Raw genomic sequence first — 20965 nt, 5'->3', positions numbered from 1 at the left:
CCCTGCGAGGGAATACGCAGCCAGAGGTCTAGATGGCGGCAGGAAGTTTTGCAGTTTGTGAGTCAGGGTCAGCTCAAACACAACTGTGAGAATGGGTCTGATGTTACCGATGTTTTCGCTGACTTGCGGATGTTTGTAAAGGGAAGTGGGTGGCTTTATACAGTGGTGGGTGTCTCGGTATAGTGCTGCGATCGCACTCATTTGCATAATTTTGCAACGAGCGGTGCATACGATTGCAGACTTGCCAACCATGCTGAATGATGCGCAATGTCCACAGATGTCTTGCCATTGAAGTTGGCTTGGACATACTATGCTGGGGCATACTTGTTACGTTCCGAGAGGTTCACGATTCTCGGGTGGTTCTCCTGGACGCCCTGTAAGACTTTGTAAGTGCCCCGAGTGAAGTGGGCAGTCCGGGTACCGATGATGCGATTTGTCCTGAATTGCGTCATCATGGCCCTATGCCCTGATTCATGATGTAAGTAATCCCAGCATTGTGTAGTGAGAACTTACTATGATGATGCAATCACGCTGTCACCCCTCCTACTTTGCAACGCTGCGCCCTCTGCTGAGTGGGCAGCCCTGGGACCCAACAGTGGGGGGCAGCCAGTAGGTTGCCAAGTACATGCTGTGGGTGTGGCTGTACCTCTTTGGCAGCTCTGGTCCCCCTACACCCCTAGAACTATACGTAATGCCATATAATGCATATAAGTAAAGAACAGAACCAAATCAATATTATTTTTCCTATTCTGTTTTTTGGGACATTTATATCTCTGTTTTCTAGTATAACACCACTCATAGTTGTCTACTTTATATATTGGAGTTCAGTCTAAAAAGGGCCAAATAAAATGTCAGGATAACCTAGTCCTAGTACATGGGTAGGCAACCTGTGACACTCCAGCTTCTGTTGAACTACACATCCCAGCATGCCACAGTTTTGCTGTTCGGGCAAGCTAAAACTGTGGCAGGGCATGCTGGGAAGTATAGATCTACAGCAGCTGGAGGACTGCACAGGGCCAGATGAACAATGGGGTGGGTGGAGCTGCAGTCCTGTGCGACTGAGTCTGAATGTGTACGGAAACCTAACGTGGAAAAAAGCCGCGCCCACTGCAGCACTTTGTATACAGGTTCAGTCGCACACAGGTATACAAGTGTCGCATTTCAACTTAATCAGTACAATCTTGTCGCATCGTGTTGTGACTAAGAGGCAAATTCAGGTGAAAAAGACGCCCGGCGCAAACCGAGTCGCATGGGACCTGGCGCACTGAGAAGGGCTGTTTGGTGCGACTGCATCAACATTGTATGAGGACACATCTGTACTGGAAAGGAGGGAGCAGAGCACAAAGCATATTGGGAGAGAGAACACCATAAGGGACACAGATGAGGAGGAGTAAAGGGGAGATCACAATAATGGACACAGGTGAGAATGGGGACACAATAATGGACATAGATGAAGAGGAGGGGGCACAATAATAGGCACAGATAAATAGGATGGGGGAGAGAACACAATAATGGATTCAGATGAGGAGGGAAGGACAGAACATAATAATGGACATAATAGGGGGAAGGGACAGAGATAACACAATAATGGGCACAGATGAGGAGGGGGGGAAACAATAATAGACACAGATGAATAGGATGGGGGAGAGAACACAATAATAGACACAGATGAGGAGAGGGAGGGGACACAATAATGCACGGCTTGACAAATTTTTCTAAAACCCAGGAGCCAGGATGAAAGTGTAGGAGCCAGAACCCCCCTTCCCCCGGGGCAGCATTACTGAGCACCTACGCCCCGGACAACCAACCCCCATGGCCACACCACTAACGGGGTACCCCAGGTAAACCACCTTCCACAGCCACATTACTGAGCAGCTAACCCCCCTCTCCAGGCAATCAACCCCCAGAAAGACCACCCCTCCGCAGCCAAAAAACCCGGGCAAGCAAAGCCACCGCCGGCAGTGGCCGAACTAGAGAATGGTGGGCCCAAATGCAAGAATATGCTTGGGGCACCGCTATGCAGTGCCCCCAGTAGTGGTCCCTCTCTGCAATGCCCCCAGTAGTAGTCCCCCCTATGCAGTGCCCCCAGTAGTAGTCCCCCCTCTGCAGTGCCCCCAGTAGTAGTCCCCCCTCTGCAATGCCCCAGTAGTAGTCCCCCCTCTGCAGTGCCCCCAGTAGTAGTCCCCACTATGCATTGCCCTTAGTAGCGCCCCCCTATACAGTGCCCTAGTAACACCCCCCTTATACAGTGCCCCAGTAGCGGCCACCCCCCCGTACAGTGCCCCCAGTAACGGCCACTCCCCCCTATGCAGTGCCCCCAGTAGCGCCCACCCCCCTTATGAAGTGCCCCCGGTAGTGGTCCCCATATACAGTGCCCCCAGTAGTGGTCCCCCTATGTAGTGCCCCTTTAATCAGTGCCCCCAGAAATGCTCCCCCCTATGCATTGCTCCCAGTAGCTGTCCCCCCAGTAGTAGTCCCCCCTATACAGTGCCCCCAGTAGTACCCCCTATGCAGTGACCCCAGTAGTAGTCCCCACTATTAATTTCCCCTAGTAGCGGCCCCACCCTGTACAGTGCCCCAGTAGTGGCCCCCCCATACAGTGTCTCCAGTAGCGGCCACCCCCACCTATGCAGTGCCTCCACAGTAGCGGCCACCCAAACTATGCAGTGCCCCCACAGTGTCCTTAGTAGCGGCCACCCCCCTATGCAGTGCCCTTACACACACAAAAAACGCAACTTACCTGGTCCATGCTCCTGCCGACGAACGCCGCAGTCCGCTCCTCCAGGCCCACTCTGCACAATGGGAGAGACGTCATGACGTCTCTCCCATCACCTGCTGTGGGGTGAGCCGGAAGGCGGAGCTCATGAGTAAGCTCCAGACGGCTCACTCCGTGGACGAAGCAGCAGCCAATGAGAGTCTGTCTGACTCTCATCGGCTGCTATAAAAAACATACAGCCGCCGCTACGCAGTGACCCCAGTAGTAGTCCCCACTATGCATTGCCCCTAGTAGCGGCCCCACCCTGTACAGTGCCCCAGTAGGGGCCCCCCAATACAGTGCCCCCAGTAGTAGTCCCCCCTATGCAGTGACCCCAGTAGTAGTCCCCACTATGCATTGCCCCTAGTAGCGGCCCCACCCTGTACAGTGCCCCAGTAGTGGCCCCCCCATACAGTGTCCCCAGTAGCGGCCGCCCCCACCTATGCAGTGCCCCCACAGTTTCCCCAGTAGCGGCCACCCACCTTATGCAGTGCCCTGACACACACAAAAAAAACCTGCAACTTACCTGGTCCACGCTCCTGCCGACGACCGCCGCTGTCCGCTCCTGCAGGCCCGCTCTGCACTATGGGAGAAACGTCATGACGTCTCTCCCATCACCTGCTATGGGGTGCGCCGGTAGGTGGAGCTCATGAGTGAGCTCCAGCCGGCTCACTCCGTGGACAACGCAGCAGCCAATGAGAGTCTGTCTGACTCTCATCGGCTGCTATAACAAACAAACAGCCGTCGCTGGCGGCTGTGTGTTTGTCACTCTGTAGTGTGGACCGCGGACTGCACTACACGGCGGCCCGGGGGTTGCCGAAAATCTGGTCATCAGGCAGCCAAATCTGGCCGCCATGGCGACCTGGCCCCCGGGTTTTGTCGAGCCCTGCAATAATGGACACAGATGAGGAGGAGGGGGCACAATAATGGACACAGATGAGGAGGGGGCACAATAATGGACACAGATGAGGAGGATTGGGCACAATAATGGACACAGATGAGGAGGAGGGGGCACAATAATGGACACAGATGAGGAGGAGGGGGCACAATAATGGACGCAGATGAGTAGGAGGGGGCACAATAATGGACACAGATGAGGAGGAGGGAGGCAAAATAATGGACACAGATGAGGAGGAGGGGGCACAATAATGAACACAGATGAGGAGGAGGGGGCACAATAATGGACACAGATGAGGAGGAGGGGGGGCACAATAATGGACACAGATGAGGAGGGGGCACAATAATGGACACAGATGAGGAGGAGGGGGGGCACAATAATGGACACAGATGAGGAGGAGGGGGCACAATAATGGACACAGATGAGGAGGAGGGGGGCACAATAATGGACACAGATGAGGAGGAGGGGGCACAATAATGGACACAGATGAGGAGGGGGCACAATAATGGACACAGATGAGGAGGTAGGGACAGAACACACTAATGGACATACAGATGTGTCCTCATACATTCTTGCTGCAGTCGTGCCAAACAGTCCCTCGTGGTGCCCAGGTCCCATGCAAGTCTGCTAGCGCCAGGCGTTTTCTTTGCCCAAAAATACATCTTAGTCGCAGTGTGATGCGACTAGGAGGCACCAGGAGACTGCGCAGAATCATTTGATATGCTACACTTGTATATCTCTGTGACTGAGGGGCCTATTCATCAACACTAAATTAACGTTTTTAAGGACATTTCCTTAAATAACGTTATTTTAGTATTCATGAAGTATCTTAACGCAGGAGATATCACTGATATCTCCTGGTTAAGTTCCCCTGCGTTAATTTCCACACTCCCCATACATTAGTATGGGGATGTGGAAATTATGGTATTCATCATATTCCGAAAATTATGTATTTTCGAAATTTGATGGAGGTACTATCCGCCACTGTGAGGTGGCGAATAGCAGGTGAAACTTACCTGCTTACAGCTGGACAGGTCCCCCGACGGCTCCCTCCGGCGCTCTGGTGTGTCCTCTGGCTCCGGAGGCTGGTCGGACACTGTGTTCTCCCAGCAGAACACAATAAAGATTAGAAAAAAAAAACACTTTTTTTTTTTTTCTAATCTGTACTGTGGTCTGCTGGGAGACCATGTGACAGACCAGCAGGACAGAGCCGGAGGCTGATGAGCGGACAGGTAAGTGCGGGACGGGAGGGAGGTGAGCGGAGGGGGGGGGGGTTGGGGGTACACAAAATTACCGCAGCTCTAAGTAGTGCTGCACATGCGCTGGGTTTACGAATGTAACAGCGCATGCACAGCATGGATTCCAGCTGCGGTAAGGTAGTGTAGACAGGGATAACTATCTATTTCCCGAAAAGCTGTAATCGCAAAAATGACAGCTTGTCGGAATAGATAGTTATGGGGAGGAGGAATGATGAATTGCTCCTATAATTAGGTAGAACTCCATGCGAGTTCTAAACCTTCTATTTTTATGTGTTAATGAATAGGCCCCTGAGTCTCTGAATCTGCGGCTGCTGCTTTTTTCCTCGCCTAGTTTCATTGTGCTTTGTATACAGACTCAGAGGCCTATTCATCATAACTAAACTTTCTCTGGAGGTATTTAGGTTTAGAACTCGCATGGAGTTCTAGCTAAGTATCGGAGGAATTCATCATTCCTCCTCCTCATAACTATCTATTCCGAAAAGCTGTCATTTTTGCGATGACAGCATTTCGGGAAAAAAATACAGCTGTAATCAGTGCTGCGCATACGCTGTTACATCCGTAAAAGCAGCGCATGCACAGCACGGCCTACAGCTGCGGTAATTGTGTCTCCCCCCCAACCACTCCGCTCACCTCCCCCCTGTCCCCCACTTACCTGGCCACTGCAGCCGCCTCAGGCTCTGTCTGCTGTGCAGACACATTTTTTTTTTCTAAACTGTACTGTGTTCTGCCAGGAGAACACTGGACCTCATTCAAAGCCGTTCGCAAAATGTAAGCGCTCGCTCTGAATGAGGGTGGCCACTTCTATGTTTAGAGCCAGCCTCCTGGCCGCTCGCTAGGCTGTGGGTGACCACCCATAGCTTTAGCGAGCGGCCAAGTTGATGGTCGTGATGGTCAAGACCATCCCGACCATCGGGGTTTGCGACGAGACCCTTGTAGTAGGGTCTTGTCTACCGCAAGCCCCAGTGAGCTTTTGGCTCACTGGGGCTTGCGGTAGACGAGACCCTACCAAACGGGGCAAGCTGTCGATCACCATCGACAGCCGCCCCTTTGTAGTGAGTCCCAGAGCGAGAGAATTTCTCTCTCGCTCCGGGGCTTGTGCACACGCAGTGCAGCCACTGCGCGTGCACAGGGCCTGAACATCGACCCGCTTGCAAGCGGGTCTGAATGAGACCCACAGTGTCAGCACAGCAGACAGAGCCTGAGAAGCGACCAGAGTGTCGGAGAGAGCCAGCGGGTGACCTGCCCAGCTGATAGCAGGTAAGTGAGAGTGGCATATAGTAACACCATCAAATTCAGAAAATACATAATTTTCGGAATTTGATGAATAGCATAATTTCCATATCCCCATACTAATGTACTAATGTATGGGGAGTGTGGAAATGAACCATGGGGAACTTAACCAGGAGATATCAGTGTTAAGTGTCTTCATGAATACTAAAATAACGGTAATTAAGGAAAATGTCCTTAAAACCATTATTTTAGTGTTGATGGATAGGCCCCACAGTTGCACACAGATATACAAGATGCATTTTCAGGTAAAAAAGATGCAGAGTCGCACGGTACATGGTGGCTCACTCGCGCCAGGCATCTCGCTCTACATGGCGTATTCAGGCTTGATGTATGAGGACACATCTGTAAGACGGGAAAGGGACAAAGAGAACACAATAATGGGCACAGTACAGACGAGGAGGAGAATGAGGGAAGAGAACACAATAATGGGCACAGTACAGACGAGGAGGAGAATGAGGGAAGAGAACACAATAATGGGCACAGTACAGACGAGGAGGAGAATGAGGGAAGAGTACACAATAATGGGCACAGTACAGACGAGGAGGAGAATGAGGGAAGAGTACACAATAATGGGCACAGTACAGACGAGGAGGAGAATGAGGGAAGAGAACACAATAATGGGCACAGTACAGACGAGGAGGCGAATGAGGGAAGAGAACACAATAATGGGCACAGTACAGACGAGGAGAATGAGGGAAGAGAACACAATAATGGGCACAGTACAGACGAGGAGGAGAATGAGGGAAGAGAACACAATAATGGGCACAGTACAGACGAGGAGGAGAATGAGGGAAGAGAACACAATAATGGGCACAGTACAGACGAGGAGGAGAATGAGGGAAGAGAACACAATAATGGGCACAGTACAGACGAGGAGGAGAATGAGGGAAGAGAACACAATAATGGGCACAGTACAGACGAGGAGGAGAATGAGGAAAGAGAACACAATAATGGGCACAGTACAGACGAGGAGGAGAATGAGGGAAGAGAACACAATAATGGGCACAGTACAGACGAGGAGGAGAATGAGGGAAGAGAACACAATAATGGGCACAGTACAGACGAGGAGGAGAATGAGGGAAGAGAACACAATAATGGGCACAGTACAGACGAGGAGGAGAATGAGGGAAGAGAACACAATAATGGGCACAGTACAGACGAGGAGGAGAATGAGGGAAGAGAACACAATAATGGGCACAGTACAGACGAGGAGGAGAATGAGGGAAGAGAACACAATAATGGGCACAGTACAGACGAGGAGGAGAATGAGGGAAGAGAACACAATAATGGGCACAGTACAGACGAGGAGGAGAATGAGGGAAGAGAACACAATAATGGGCACAGTAAGGACGAGGAGGAGAATGAGGGAAGAGAACACAATAATGGGCACAGTACAGACGAGGAGGAGAATGAGGGAAGAGAACACAATAATGGGCACAGTACAGACGAGGAGGAGAATGAGGGAAGAGAACACAATAATTATTATCCTTTATTTATATGGCGCCACAAGTGTTCCGCAGCACCTTACATAGTACATAGAACATAGAACTAATAGGTGAACAAGAAACAAGTAACATACAGTACATTACAGTACAGGACAAGGACACAACTTATATACATTGCTGAAATAGTGATTAAAGCACTCACAATAAGCTGCCGGGAATTGGCGGTCCCGTGTTAGGTGCCCTAATGGGGAGTAGAGAGTAGAAGAAAATGTAATAATGGGCACAGTACAGACGAGGAGGAGAATGAGGGAAGAGAACACAATAATGGGCACTGGGCCTGATTCAGAGCCGCTCATAAGCGGCCGCTCGTTCGCTCCGAGCGATGTTCGCACATCTGCACATGCGTATGGGTTGTAATGCGCATGCGCCAACCAGTCAGTGCGGTCGGAAATCGTGTGCTCGCAAAATAGCGAATGCCTACTAATTTGAGTGACAGGATGAGGCGTTTGTGGGTGGTAACAGGGGAAGGTGCTTGAAAACGGGGAGCGGAGATCCGAACGCAGGCGTGCCAAACGGTCAAAACGGGCGTTTTAAGGGTGTGCATAATTAACAAAGCAGCGTCATTGACCACGTCAGTTGGTTGTCTTTTAGCCTGAACTGCTCGCATGATTGCGGTAGGAAAATCCAACCACAAGCACTGCGAGCAGTTCATACGCCTATCGATGTACTCGATTAATCTAATAAATAGCGGAGATGACGTATGATGCGAGCGGCCATTTTTTCCAAAATAGTGAGCGCATGTTTCGTTCGCTCGTTCAGACATAGAGGCGTCAACAGACCACAAAGAGCGAGCGCTTAATTTAAATAGCTAGCCCCTTTTTCTGAACGAGCGTCCACAAATAGCGTCCGGCTCTGAATCAGGCCCACAGTACAGACGAGGAGGAGAATGAGGGAAGAGAACACAATAATGGGCACAGTACAGACGAGGAGGAGAATGAGGGAAGAGAACACAATAATGGGCACAGTACAGACGAGGAGGAGAATGAGGGAAGAGAACACAGTAATGGGCACAGTACAGACGAGGAGGAGAATGAGGGGAGAGAACACAATAATGGGCACAGTACAGACGAGGAGGAGAATGAGGGAAGAGAACACAATAATGGGCACAGTACAGACGAGGAGGAGAATGAGGGAAGAGAACACAATAATGGGCACAGTACAGACGAGGAGGAGAATGAGGGAAGAGAACACAATAATGGGCACAGTACAGACGAGGAGGAGAATGAGGGAAGAGAACACAATAATGGGCACAGTACAGACGAGGAGGAGAATGAGGGAAGAGAACACAAAAATGGGCACAGTACAGACGAGGAGGAGAATGAGGGAAGAGAACACAAAAATGGGCACAGTACAGACGAGGAGGAGAATGAGGGAAGAGAACACAATAATGGGCACAGTACAGACGAGGAGGAGAATGAGGGAAGAGAACACAATAATGGGCAAAGTACAGACGTGGAGGAGAATGAGGGAAGAGAACACAATAATGGGCACAGTACAGACGAGGAGGGGAATGAGGGAAGAGAACACAATAATGGGCACAGTACAGACGAGGAGGAGAATGAGGGAAGAGAACACAGTAATGGGCACAGTACAGACGAGGAGGAGAATGAGGGAAGAGAACACAATAATGGGCACAGTACAGACGAGGAGGAGAATGAGGGAAGAGAACACAATAATGGGCACAGTACAGACGAGGAGGAGAATGAGGGAAGAGAACACAATAATGGGCACAGTACAGACGAGGAGGAGAATGAGGGAAGAGAACACAATAATGGGCACAGTACAGACGAGGAGGAGAATGAGGGAAGAGAACACAATAATGGGCACAGTACAGACGAGGAGGAGAATGAGGGAAGAGAACACAATAATGGGCACAGTACAGACGAGGAGAATGAGGGAAGAGAACACAAAAATGGGCACAGTACAGACGAGGAGGAGAATGAGGGAAGAGAACACAATAATGGGCACAGTACAGACGAGGAGGAGAATGAGGGAAGAGAACACAATAATGGGCAAAGTACAGACGAGGAGGAGAATGAGGGAAGAGAACACAATAATGGGCACAGTACAGATGAGGAGGAGAATGAGGGAAGAGAACACAATAATGGATACAGGTGAGGAGGAGGCCGTAGGCATTATCTATGCCCTCCATGGGGCTAGCCACACCTCAGCAGCACTAGTCACACTCCGCTGGTCACATAGACTGCAGACCTTGAGATCTCCTTAACACAAGCACATAAATTTCAGCTCCAGACCCATGTGGACCTTGGTCTGGCACTGGGGCCAGGGGTGTTTCTAGAGAGGAGGGGGCCCGTGTGCAGTCTCGAACACGGGCCCCCTCCTCTCCGTCCGGCGGCCGGCTGGCATTGAGCGGTGCGCGGCCAGGGCCGGAGTTATAGACTCTGGGCACTAGAGTGTGCCCAGGGTCTATAGCGCATGCAGAGGTCACCGGGAAAATGGAGGCGGCGGCCATCTTCCCTGTACTGTGCATGCACAAACGACGGGAAAATGGCAGCGGCGGCCTTTTTCCAGCCGTTTTTACAGGCGCAGACACCGAAACCGATGTTGGACTCCGGAGAGGTAAGTTCTATGGGTGCAGGGTGCAGTGCAGGCCCCCCCTGTGCCCGTGTGCCCTGCACCTATTATAAATACGCCCCTGACTGGTGCCACATGTTGAATACCCCTGCTGTACAGAAAGGTGGCTAGTAGGAAAACATAAACTATCCGGCAGTCAAAACTAGGGATGGCCATCAATGAGTCGGTATTGAATGGTTGCCATATGGCCTGTAATCATCTTTGGGAAACCTTTTGATGATTTGAGCCATCGATGGAACACTTGTGCGCTTGCACAAAGGAACACTACCATGGAGACTCAGGTCCATATTCAATTTGGAGCGAAAAGTCAGTTGCCAAACTTTTCACCGTCATCGGAGGTTTTGCCATAGAAAACTTATCGCGCGTATCCAATTCCAAATTGGTGAAAACGGGACCCGGTGAAAACGAAATCGGCGAAAAGCCCTGTCGTTTTTGGGGAAATCAGCCTGACCCCCCCTAAAGATGCTCTGACATGGGGGTTCACTATGGGTACCCCCAAATAGCCCTGCAAAAGGTATTTGTGGTTTTTGAATGGTCTCAATAGGAGCTATTTAGCATCTTTGGGAGAGTGGTGAAGAATAGCATTCAGCAACTTTTTTTGGCCAAAATAAGTAGGCCCATCAAATTTGGGGTACATGAAAATGGGTGCAAGCATATGTAAAAATCGCATTAAAAAGCGCCAAAAATGCACCTTCAGCATGCACCTGCAATCAAAGAAAAAACCTCGGCCATACTTGCAGAACCCCCAAAGGCTAATTTCGCTAGTTTTTGAAGTTGTACCCCCACTTTGAAATTTTTCGCCCACTTTTTCAAAGTGCTTTTTTGGGGGTGTCCTTTGTATTTTTTTGCGTTTTTTGACGCAGTTAGCGTCAAAGGGTGCAGAGTGGTTTCCGTACCTCTGCACCCCAAAACTGCACTTTTTTCCGCAGGGTATTCATAGGCGAAACTTTATCACCTATTACATTGCATTGCGTTTTCGCACCGGCGAAAAGACGATAAAATTAATACGGCGATAAGTGAAATCGGCGAAATTACGTCACCGGCTTTTCGCTCCAAATTGAATACGGCCATATGTGCTGTGAAACATCATTAGTAAACCATTGGCATGAAGCCAACAATGGTGCAAACCAACACCTTCATGTCATCTAATAGAAAATACATCACCATTGGTCCAAAAACATTGATGGTTCTGAAGCATCAGCCATCGTCGTCCATTTCTTTATCAAAACAGTCCTGATCGAAGCGGCCAGGCACTTTGAGAAGTATCTGCATAACGTTGCAGGGTATTATTTGTGGGCCAGCAGTGTGGTTTTTGTGATGTCCTTATTTCATACGTTTTTAAGGAAAACACAAAAAGGAAAGTTTGCAACTAGTTAAGTGGGTGGTGTGTAAGCAGACAGGACTTTGAAGTGACATTGGTATTTTTATCAACATGCTCACTCCTAGTCCTAGCACACACTGCAGTATGCTAATTATCATGCAGAACTTTAGCACATGTGCACTTCAGAAAACTTAATTGGAGCATGCACCTGTGTATGTATGTATGTGCACAGAGGGGAAAAGGGAACTCGGGAGCCAAACAGATTGTGTTGGCCCTCAGCATTTATTTGGTTAAGAAATAAGGCACCTCAAACAGTTTTCTTCAGGCAATAGGGTGAGTTAAATATTTTATTTTGTTTGATTATACTAAATTGCACATGGCTATTTACAAACTTTTAGAAAAAAAAAAAGGTGTAACATTTGCAAAAACATATGCAAGATATTGAAGATAAAAGCCATAGAGTAGCTGATTTACTAAAAACTAGGGGGTAGATTTGCAAAATTAGTTTGTCTAAGCCGCAGATGATCATTATTACAGATGTGTCCTCATACACCTATTCTTTTTGCGCCATATAGCACGAGACGCCTGGTGCAATCCCTGTGCTGTGCACTTTTTTCTCCTTTTATGTTCTACTTTTTCTTCAATTTAGCATCTAAAGCTGGGTACACACCCAGCCCGATGACGCATGCGACGGTCTCCGGCGGGGGTACTGGCATTGGCATTTTTCTTCAAAGGTATTGGTATAAGGTCGCAGATAAATTTTGATATTAATGAATGGCGCAGTTCACTTGTATTGGACCCTTTTTACATAGACTGCGTACCTTTTCCTCAATTTTGCCTCTGAAGGTGCGTACACACGTAACGATTTTTGAACGATTTAACTATAACAACGTCGTTATCGTTAAATTGTTTGAAAAATCGTTCATTTTTTGGGGGGGTGAACGATAATTGTCCAAGCACGCTCCCATTTGTAGTTTACCATCCATTCTGACTGTCCAACAGAACGATTTCCGTTCAGAAAATCGTTCATGTTGTACAGAATGAACGTTGAACGATGTCCATTCACTGTATGCATGATTAAAAAATCGTTCATGAAAATCGTTGACAAAATTGTTCATTAATTTAGTAACCAACGATTTTTCTAAACAATTTAAGTTCACTTTTTCAAGGGAAAATCTGAATGAAAATCATTGGTTACTAAAATCGTTACGTGTGTATGCAGCTTTACTCTTTGTATAGTGTACTAAGTATTTATTTAGTATGTTTGTAGAAATGGAATTGGTATAAAGTTGCAGATTAAGCATAACGATGCATGCCGCGGTTCAGGCGTATCGGTGCTGTCTGTTGCCTTTTTACCCTAGATCAGTGTTTCCCAACATCGGTCCTCAAGGCACACCGACAGTCCAGGTGTTAGTATATCCATGCTTGAGCACAGATGATTAAATCAAAATAACTGAGGTACTAATTAAGACACCTGTGCTCAAGTTTGACTATCCTTAAAACCTGGACTGTTAGTGTGCCTTGAGGACCATGGTTGGGAACCCTGCCCTAGATTGTGTAAATTTTTCTCCATTGTGCTTTTTCCTCAAATTTGCTACTTTTTCACCAATTATGCATTGTAGCTCGCTTACAGTGTACTTAGGATTAGTGTTTAGGCGCAGCTAAGTCACAAAGTCTGTGGCGTGCTAAACAAGGTGCGATTTGGGGATAGGTGTAGGTGGATACATCTGTAAATCTGCCCCTTAACTTACATCATGTTTAATGGATCTGTGTTCACCTCCCTCCCCTCAAATGAGGTGGAGAGAAATGCAACTTTTCAAAACAAAAAAAAACACCCTCATTTTAACTGGTGCTTTAGTACATCAGCCCCAGAGTGTTCGTACATCACACCTGTACAAATCAAACCTACACTTCAACAAATAATAAATGCTTGCTCTCAGCTAGCTCAGTATAGACATCTCTGCACAAAGCTATGATGTATGAACAACTGAAAGTCAACTAATTTAATTTTAATCTTTTAACACCTGGTACTAAAAAAAAGGTGATGAGATGTGTGAGTGAGCGCATGCTGCCTGCGGTAATACTCGTGTTCCCTTCTTGTGTAGAGTCATAAGAGAGTGCTGGGCAGGAGGAGCTGTGGCAGGTTACCTCGGCTGCTTCCAGCTGATGACATGATGCATCTGAGAAGCAGGATGGCTGTGGGTTTGCAGTAACCACTAACCTTCCTGTCACTGCTGCTGCTTGTTTCCAGGAAGCTGTGCACTACAGCGCATTGTGTATCTGCTGTCTGTGGAGCTAGTGGGAGACCTCTGCAATGCCCTACTACACAGTAGTTATCATGCTAAATCATTGTTCTCCCTTCTTTATAAAGCCCTAGAGGTGCAGTACTTGTAGGTCAGAGCTCTAAATGATATCTAGGAAGGGTATGCGTTTATGCTGACCGCCGGCATCTCCACTACAGAATCCCGGCGAGGGTTAATTAACCTACGCCGGGAGACCGGCGCCCGGCATCCCGATCGAAGGGATGCCGAGCGCGGACAGCCGTGGGGGGGAGGGTTAGGTTTAGGGTTCCGGGGGGGGACTTAGGGTTAGGCACCCCCCCCCCTGGAGGTTAGGTTTAGGCTTGGGGGAGGGAGGGTTATGGTTAGGCACCCCCCCGGGGGACTTAGTTTTAGATGGCGGGGAAAGGGGGAGTTAGGTTTAGGCACAGAGGGTGGATTAGGGTTAGGCACAGGGGGGGAGGTTAGGATTAGGCACCCCTAAGGGAGGGTTAGGGGGTAGATTAGGTTAGATCATACTTACCTTCTAGACGATCGGGATTTTCATCCACGTCGGCTGGTGCTGCCGGGATTTGAACCATGCGGCCGGCGGTATAACATATGTATTCCCTAAGAAGATGGGGTCATATGCACAATATTTTATTGGAACTGACTTTTTTGTGATCCCAAAACGCTGGCACATTTGGGGTCTGAGAACATTGTCACACTGACACATGTGTTCCCAGAACACTGTCACACTGACACATGTGGTCCCAGAACACTGTCACACTGACACATGTGGTCCCAGAACACTGTCACACTGACACATGTGGTCCCAGAACACTGTCACACTGACACATGTGGTCCCAGAACACTGTCACACTGACACATGTGGTCCCAGAACACTGTCACACTGACACATGTGGTCCCAGAACACTGTCACACTGACACATGTGGTCCCAGAACACTGTCACACTGACACATGTGGTCCCAGAACACTGTCACACTGACACATGTGGTCCCAGAACACTGTCACACTGACACATGTGGTCCCAGAACACTGTCACACTGACACATGTGGTCCCAGAACACTGTCACACTGACACATGTGGTCCCAGAACACTGTCACACTGACACATGTGGTCCCAGAACACTGTCACACTGACACATGTGGTCCCAGAACACTGTCACACTGACACATGTGGTCCCAGAACACTGTCACACTGACACATGTGGTCCCAGAACACTGTCACACTGACACATGTGGTCCCAGAACACTGTCACACTGACACATGTGGTCCCAGAACACTGTCACATGTGGTCCCAGAACACTGTCACGCTGACACTTGTGGTCCCAGAACACTGTCACGCTGACACTTGTGGTCCCAGAACACTGTCACGCTGACACTTGGGGTCCCAGAACACTGGCACACTTATGGGGATACAGTCAATAACCCGACCACAGGGATTCCGACAGTAAGAATGCCGGCATCGGAATCCCAACACCTGTCAGAATCCCGGCTCTGGCATCCCGACCACCAGATTCCTGTAGGTAAGACGGAATGCCAGCATCGGGAATCTGACCACCGAGATCCCATACCCATCCCTCGCTGATGCTTGTGGTCCCAGAACAATGGCACGCTGACGCTTCGGATGTCAGAGCAATGGGTGGGGGGGGCACCAAATTATAACTTTCCTCAGGGTGTCTGGGATGAACTTACGCCACTGTTGCAGTCAGAGCACTTCCTGGACACTTCTGCTCCACCTCCTCCCCGTGCTGTTACAGTAACATACCCTCCAACATCTCTGAGTTGAAAACCGGTACAGGGGCGTGGCCAAAGATAAAGGGGGCATGGTCATCTATAAAGGGGCGTGACCACGGGTACTGAAGACTGGAGGCAGCTGGCGCTTGTGGATCGTTATGTCAGCGTCAGTGCAGATTGCCAAGAACCACGGAGGACGGAGCCACATGTCACTCAGCAGCGCTGCGGGAGTCTGTGTCCCCGCAGCGCTGCTATAGTATTCAGGAGATTGTACTCATCCGGTACATTGGTACAGCCCCTGTTTTGCTGGTACAGACCATTAAAAAACGGTACTGTAGTGGCCAAATCGGTATAGTTGGAGGGTCTGCAGTAACATTGTAAGTGTTTGTATACCCCCTCTCCTAGTGTGTATGATCTTATCACCCCCTGTCTCTGTCCACCCCTGTGTTCATAGGTATCTGTGTCTCTGTTGGTGTTCCTGACTTCCTGTGCAGTGCCCTAAAATGCCCCTCTATTTCCCCATCTGTCTTTGTTACCACTCCTCCCTCTTGTAATTGTATCCTGGGAGGTTAATGTGTGTGTTCTAGGACTCTATCTATCTATCTTTCTATCTATCTATCTATCTAACTGTGTGTGTCTCTGTGTAAATATATATAAATGTGTACGTGTGCATATGTATTTTTATTAATATTAGGCACTAGGGGGGAGGTCTAGTTTAGGCACCAGGAAGGGAGGGTTAGGGTTAAGATACTGACCAACAGGTGTCAGTATATATATATATCTATATCATCCACGGACGGCACTCTGGTCGACTTCCAAAATTATTCTCAGGACCATCTTGTTAATATCAACGTTTCAGAACTAGTTTATTTGGTTCTATCGTCAGGATGCCGCCCGTGGATGATATGTTATATTTTACCTCGGAGGGTTAAAGTGGAGGGCACCAGGTTACAATTAATATTCACAAGCAAATGAGTGCCAGCTCATTGCAGATACAGTGTATATATAATATATATATATATATATATATATATATATATATATATGTGTGTGTGTCTTTTTATATCTGTATATAATTTTTATTTGCTAATTATGTTATCATTTTTTTTTTTTTTTTTTTTTTAACAATTCAACTTTTCATTTAATAGTTTTTCTTGTAGAACCCGCTGGAAGCTATAGTCAAGGCTTCCAGTGCATTCAGCAAGTGTGATCATCAGAGCCGGGCTTCGCATGTGCAGAAGGTACTATACCTGGCAGCCAAGGCTATAGTGTAGGTGGCTTTTTACTGCTGCCAGCCTGTAGCGCCAGGGAGCTAAGCTTCACTCAGCTGTACTGGCTTTGTTTATATGTTACATTGAGTTGATAGAAGATTCTCTACTTCTGCAAAAAGCATTGGCAGAAAATATTTACTACTGTCCCAAACAGTAGATGTACCCCTAAGGTGGAGTGGGTGCGGTGGGAGAGGGGGGGGGGGCAAACTAGCACTGTGCCTAGGGCCCTTTGGGACCTAAATCCGGCAATGACCCGCTGACGCTATCCTGTAGCGCAGGATTTCTCAGTGCACATTTATCCTTTGGAAGATCACAGGATACAGCTGACTGTTATGTTTAACTATAAATAACGGTACATTTCGATTGTAGTCTCAAACCTAACTTTTTATGAACAAGTTGTATGTGTTTACTGTCACGGTTTTGCACTGGCAACTTGCCCACAGCTACAGCTACTACAGTGCATCCGGAAAGTATTCACAACGCTTCACTTTTTCCACATTTTGTTATGTTACAGCCTTATTCCAAAATGGAATAAATTCATTTTTGTCCTCAAAATTCAACACACAATACCCCATAATGACAGCGTGTAAAATGTTTTTTTTCAATTTGTGCAAATGTAATTTAAAAAAAAAAAAAACCTAAGAAATCACATGTACATAAGTATTCACAACCTTGTTGATGTAGAAATGGAAAGAGTAACAGCGCTCACTTTAAAATAGAAACAATTTACTGATTTAATAGAGCATGCAAAATATATCGACATACATATTATTAAAATGTATAAAGAAAACATAAAAACAATCCAATCCACCAATCACATGAATTGATTGTCATTATGAGTCTAGACTGATTCTCAGAACTTTACATGCTCAGTACCATTGGATCAATATCTATTGGATTATTATTTAAGCCTCCCAGCATCTATATGAGACCGATGTGATTGGTGGATTGGATTGTTTTTATGTTTTCTTTATATATTTTAAAAATATGTATGTCGATATATTTTGCATGCTCTATTAAATCAGTAAATTGTTTCTATTTTAAGTGAGCGCTGTTACTCTTTCCATTTCTTTTTCAATACCCTTGAGGACTGACTACCCTCTTTTTATACAGCTGCTCTAAGTTGGTATTTATATTTGCCCATTTGTTACTTCTGCAGTGTAATTACTGTGTGTTCTTTTGTGAACCTTGTTAATGTACCTTTGGCAGCAATTACAGCCTCAAGTCTTTTTGAATATGATGCCACAAGCTTGGCACACCTATCTTTGGGCAGTTTCGCCCATTCCTCTTTGCAGCACCTCTCAAGCTCCATCAGGTTGGATGGGAAGCGTCAGTGCACAGCCATTTTCAGATCTCTCCAGAGATGTTCAATCGGATTCAAGTCTGGGCTCTGGCTGGGCCACTCAAGGACATTCACAGAGTTGTCCTGAAGCCACTCCTTTGATATCTTGGCTGCGTGCTTAGGGTCGTTGTCCTGCTGAAAGATGAACCGTCGCCCCAGTCTGAGGTCAAGAGTGCTCTGGAGCAGGTTTTCATCCAGGATGTCTCTGTACATTGCTGCATTCATCTTTCCCTCTATCCTGACTAGTCTCCCGGTTCCTGCCGCTGAAAAACATCCCCACAGCATGATGCTGCCACCACCATGCTTCACTGTAGGGATGGTATTGGCCTGGTGACAAGCGGTGCCTGGTTTCCTCCAAACATAACACCTGGCAGAATCCTTCAGGTGCATTTTGGTAAACTCCAGGAGGGCTGCCATGTACTTTTACTAATGAGTGGCTTCCGTCTTTCCACTCTGCCATACAGGCCTGATTGGTGGATTGCTGCAGAGATGGTTGTCCTTCTGGAAGGTTCTCCTCTCTCCACAGAGGAATGCTGTAGCTCTGACAGAGTGACCACTGGGTTCTTGGTCACCTCCTGACCAGGGCCCTTCTTCCCCGATCGCTCAGTTTAATTGGCCGGCCAACTCTAGGAAGAGTCCTGGTGGTTCCGAACTTCTTTCATTTACGGATGATGGAGGCCACTGTGCTCATTGGGACCTTCAAAGCAGCAGATATTTTTCTGTACCCTTCCCCAGATTTGTGCCTTGAGACAATCCTGTCTCGGAGGTCTACAGACAATTCCTTGGACTTCATGCTTGGTTTGTGCTCTGACATGCACTGTCAAGTTTGGGACCTTATATGGACAGGTGTATGCCTTTCAAAATCATGTCCAATCAACTGAATTTACCACAGATGGACTCCAATTACACTGTAAGAACATCTCAAGGATGATCACTGGAAACAGGATGCACCTGAGCTCAATTTTGAGCTTCATGGCAAATGCCGTGAATACTTATGTACATGTGATTTCTTAAAGCCCCCATACACTGCACGATATACGTGCCGATCCGTCGAATAGGCACAATATAGGTGCTATATCGTGCCGTGTATGGGCATGATATCGTACCTGATATCGTGCTCCGCGCTCCAGCGGGGTCATACATCGCATCCCCAGATTTTCTTGCAATAGCATCTGATCTGGGATGCGATGTATGATTTCATTTAAATGGAGGAGGGGGGAGCCGGCATGTCAGCGGGGACTGCACGATTGCCGGTGGTTACAGCACGTCTGCTGACGGATCGACGGTCGCCCTACACGGTGCATCGCACCGTGTATGGCCACCTTTAGTGTTTTGTTTTTTATTACATTTGCAAAAATCTCAAAAAAAACTTTTTACATGTTGTCATTATGGGGTATTATGTGTAGAATGTTGAGGACAAAAATGAATTTATTCCATTTTGGAGTAAGGCTGTAACATAACAAAATGTGGTAAAAGTGAAGCGTTGTGAATACTTTCTGGATGCACTGTATATACAAGCACAGGTTTAAGTTGCCTTTTTAGTGCATTTCAGTGGCTATAGTATTTTGGTGAAAAATATTTAAAACAGTGCTAGCATTCTATATTGAATAAATGTTACATGATCAAATAGACTGCAGACTGTGAGATCTCTCAAAGTTTAAAATGTATTCTATATATCAAGGTAACTAACAAATAAATGTTTTCCTTACTGGCAGGTCGTGAACACGGTACAGTGAACCTTGAAGAAGATGCCTGTCCCCCCTCCCCCGCCACCTCCACCTACATTTTCACAGGTATGTTATAAAATAAAATTTTGTTAAACAAGATTTCATTGCCAATTTTTAAATTAATCCTAGCAGGGCCAAGGAGTACAGTCAGTGGCGTCACAGGGGGGGGTGCGTGCCGCACCCGGGTGTCACCCACCGTGGGGTGACACCAAAGTGCCGATTCCCCCTCAACCTAATTATCCCCATCAAATTTTTAGTAATGATGAATAGGCCCCTATGTCTGTGAGTGAGGAGACTGTAGGGCCTATTCATCATACCTTAAAAATCGATGGAGGTAATTCGGTTTAGAACTCACATGGAGTTCTACCTAATTACCAGAGGAATTCATCATTCCTCCTCCCTATAACTATCTATTCTGAAAAGCTGTCATTTTTGCAATGACAGCTTTTCGGGAAATAGATACTTTTCCCTCTCTACTCTAAGTTACCGCAGCTGGAAACAGTGCTGCGCATGCGCTGTTACATTCGTAAACCCAGCGCATGCGCTGTTACATTCGTAAACCCAGCACATGCGCAGCACTACCTACAGCGGCGGTAAGTTTGTTTGATCTTCCACCCAACCCCCTCTCCCCCCTCCGCTCACCTCCCACCCCTCGTCCTGGACTTTCCTGCCCGCGCAGCAGCCTCCGGCTCCATCCTGCTGGTCTGACATGTGGTCTCCCAGCACACCACAGTGCTGTTTAGAAAAAAAAAAAAAAAAACTTTTTTTTTTCTAAACTTTATTGTGTTCTGCTGGGAGAACACAGTGTGCGAGTAACCACCAGAGCCAGAGGAGGGACCAGAGCGCCGGAGGGAGCTGCGGGGGACCTGTCAAGCTGGAAGCAGGTAAGTCTCACCTGCTATTCACCACCTCACAGTGGCGGATAGTACCTCCATCAAATTCCGAAAATACATAATTTTCGGAATTTGATGAATACCATAA

The 20965-nt window shown here is 47.6% G+C and overlaps 1 protein-coding gene across 4 annotated transcripts in view; it reads left to right on the top strand.

Annotated features, from left to right (window-relative positions):
• The window catches only part of WIPF1 (WAS/WASL interacting protein family member 1), a 97186-nt gene that overhangs the window by 60424 nt on the left and 15797 nt on the right, over positions 1 to 20965 (top strand). Inside the window, exons 1-2 of one of the 4 annotated variants that reach the window (XM_088468487.1) lie at positions 11780 to 11956; positions 19973 to 20050. In XM_088468487.1, the coding sequence (XP_088324613.1) occupies positions 20006 to 20050 (45 nt within the window). In that variant the 5' untranslated portion in view covers positions 11780 to 11956; positions 19973 to 20005. Of the gene's footprint in view, positions 1 to 11779; positions 11957 to 16792; positions 16915 to 19972; positions 20051 to 20965 lie in introns of those variants that run through there. The other 3 variants (XM_088468490.1, XM_088468502.1, XM_088468497.1) reach the window with 3 other exon arrangements.

This window comes from Taudactylus pleione, unplaced genomic scaffold, assembly GCF_031769625.1.
Source record: "Taudactylus pleione unplaced genomic scaffold, aTauple2 ptg000004l, whole genome shotgun sequence".
Lineage (NCBI taxonomy): Eukaryota > Metazoa > Chordata > Amphibia > Anura > Myobatrachidae > Taudactylus > Taudactylus pleione.
This window is presented reverse-complemented; position numbering and strand designations above follow the sequence as displayed.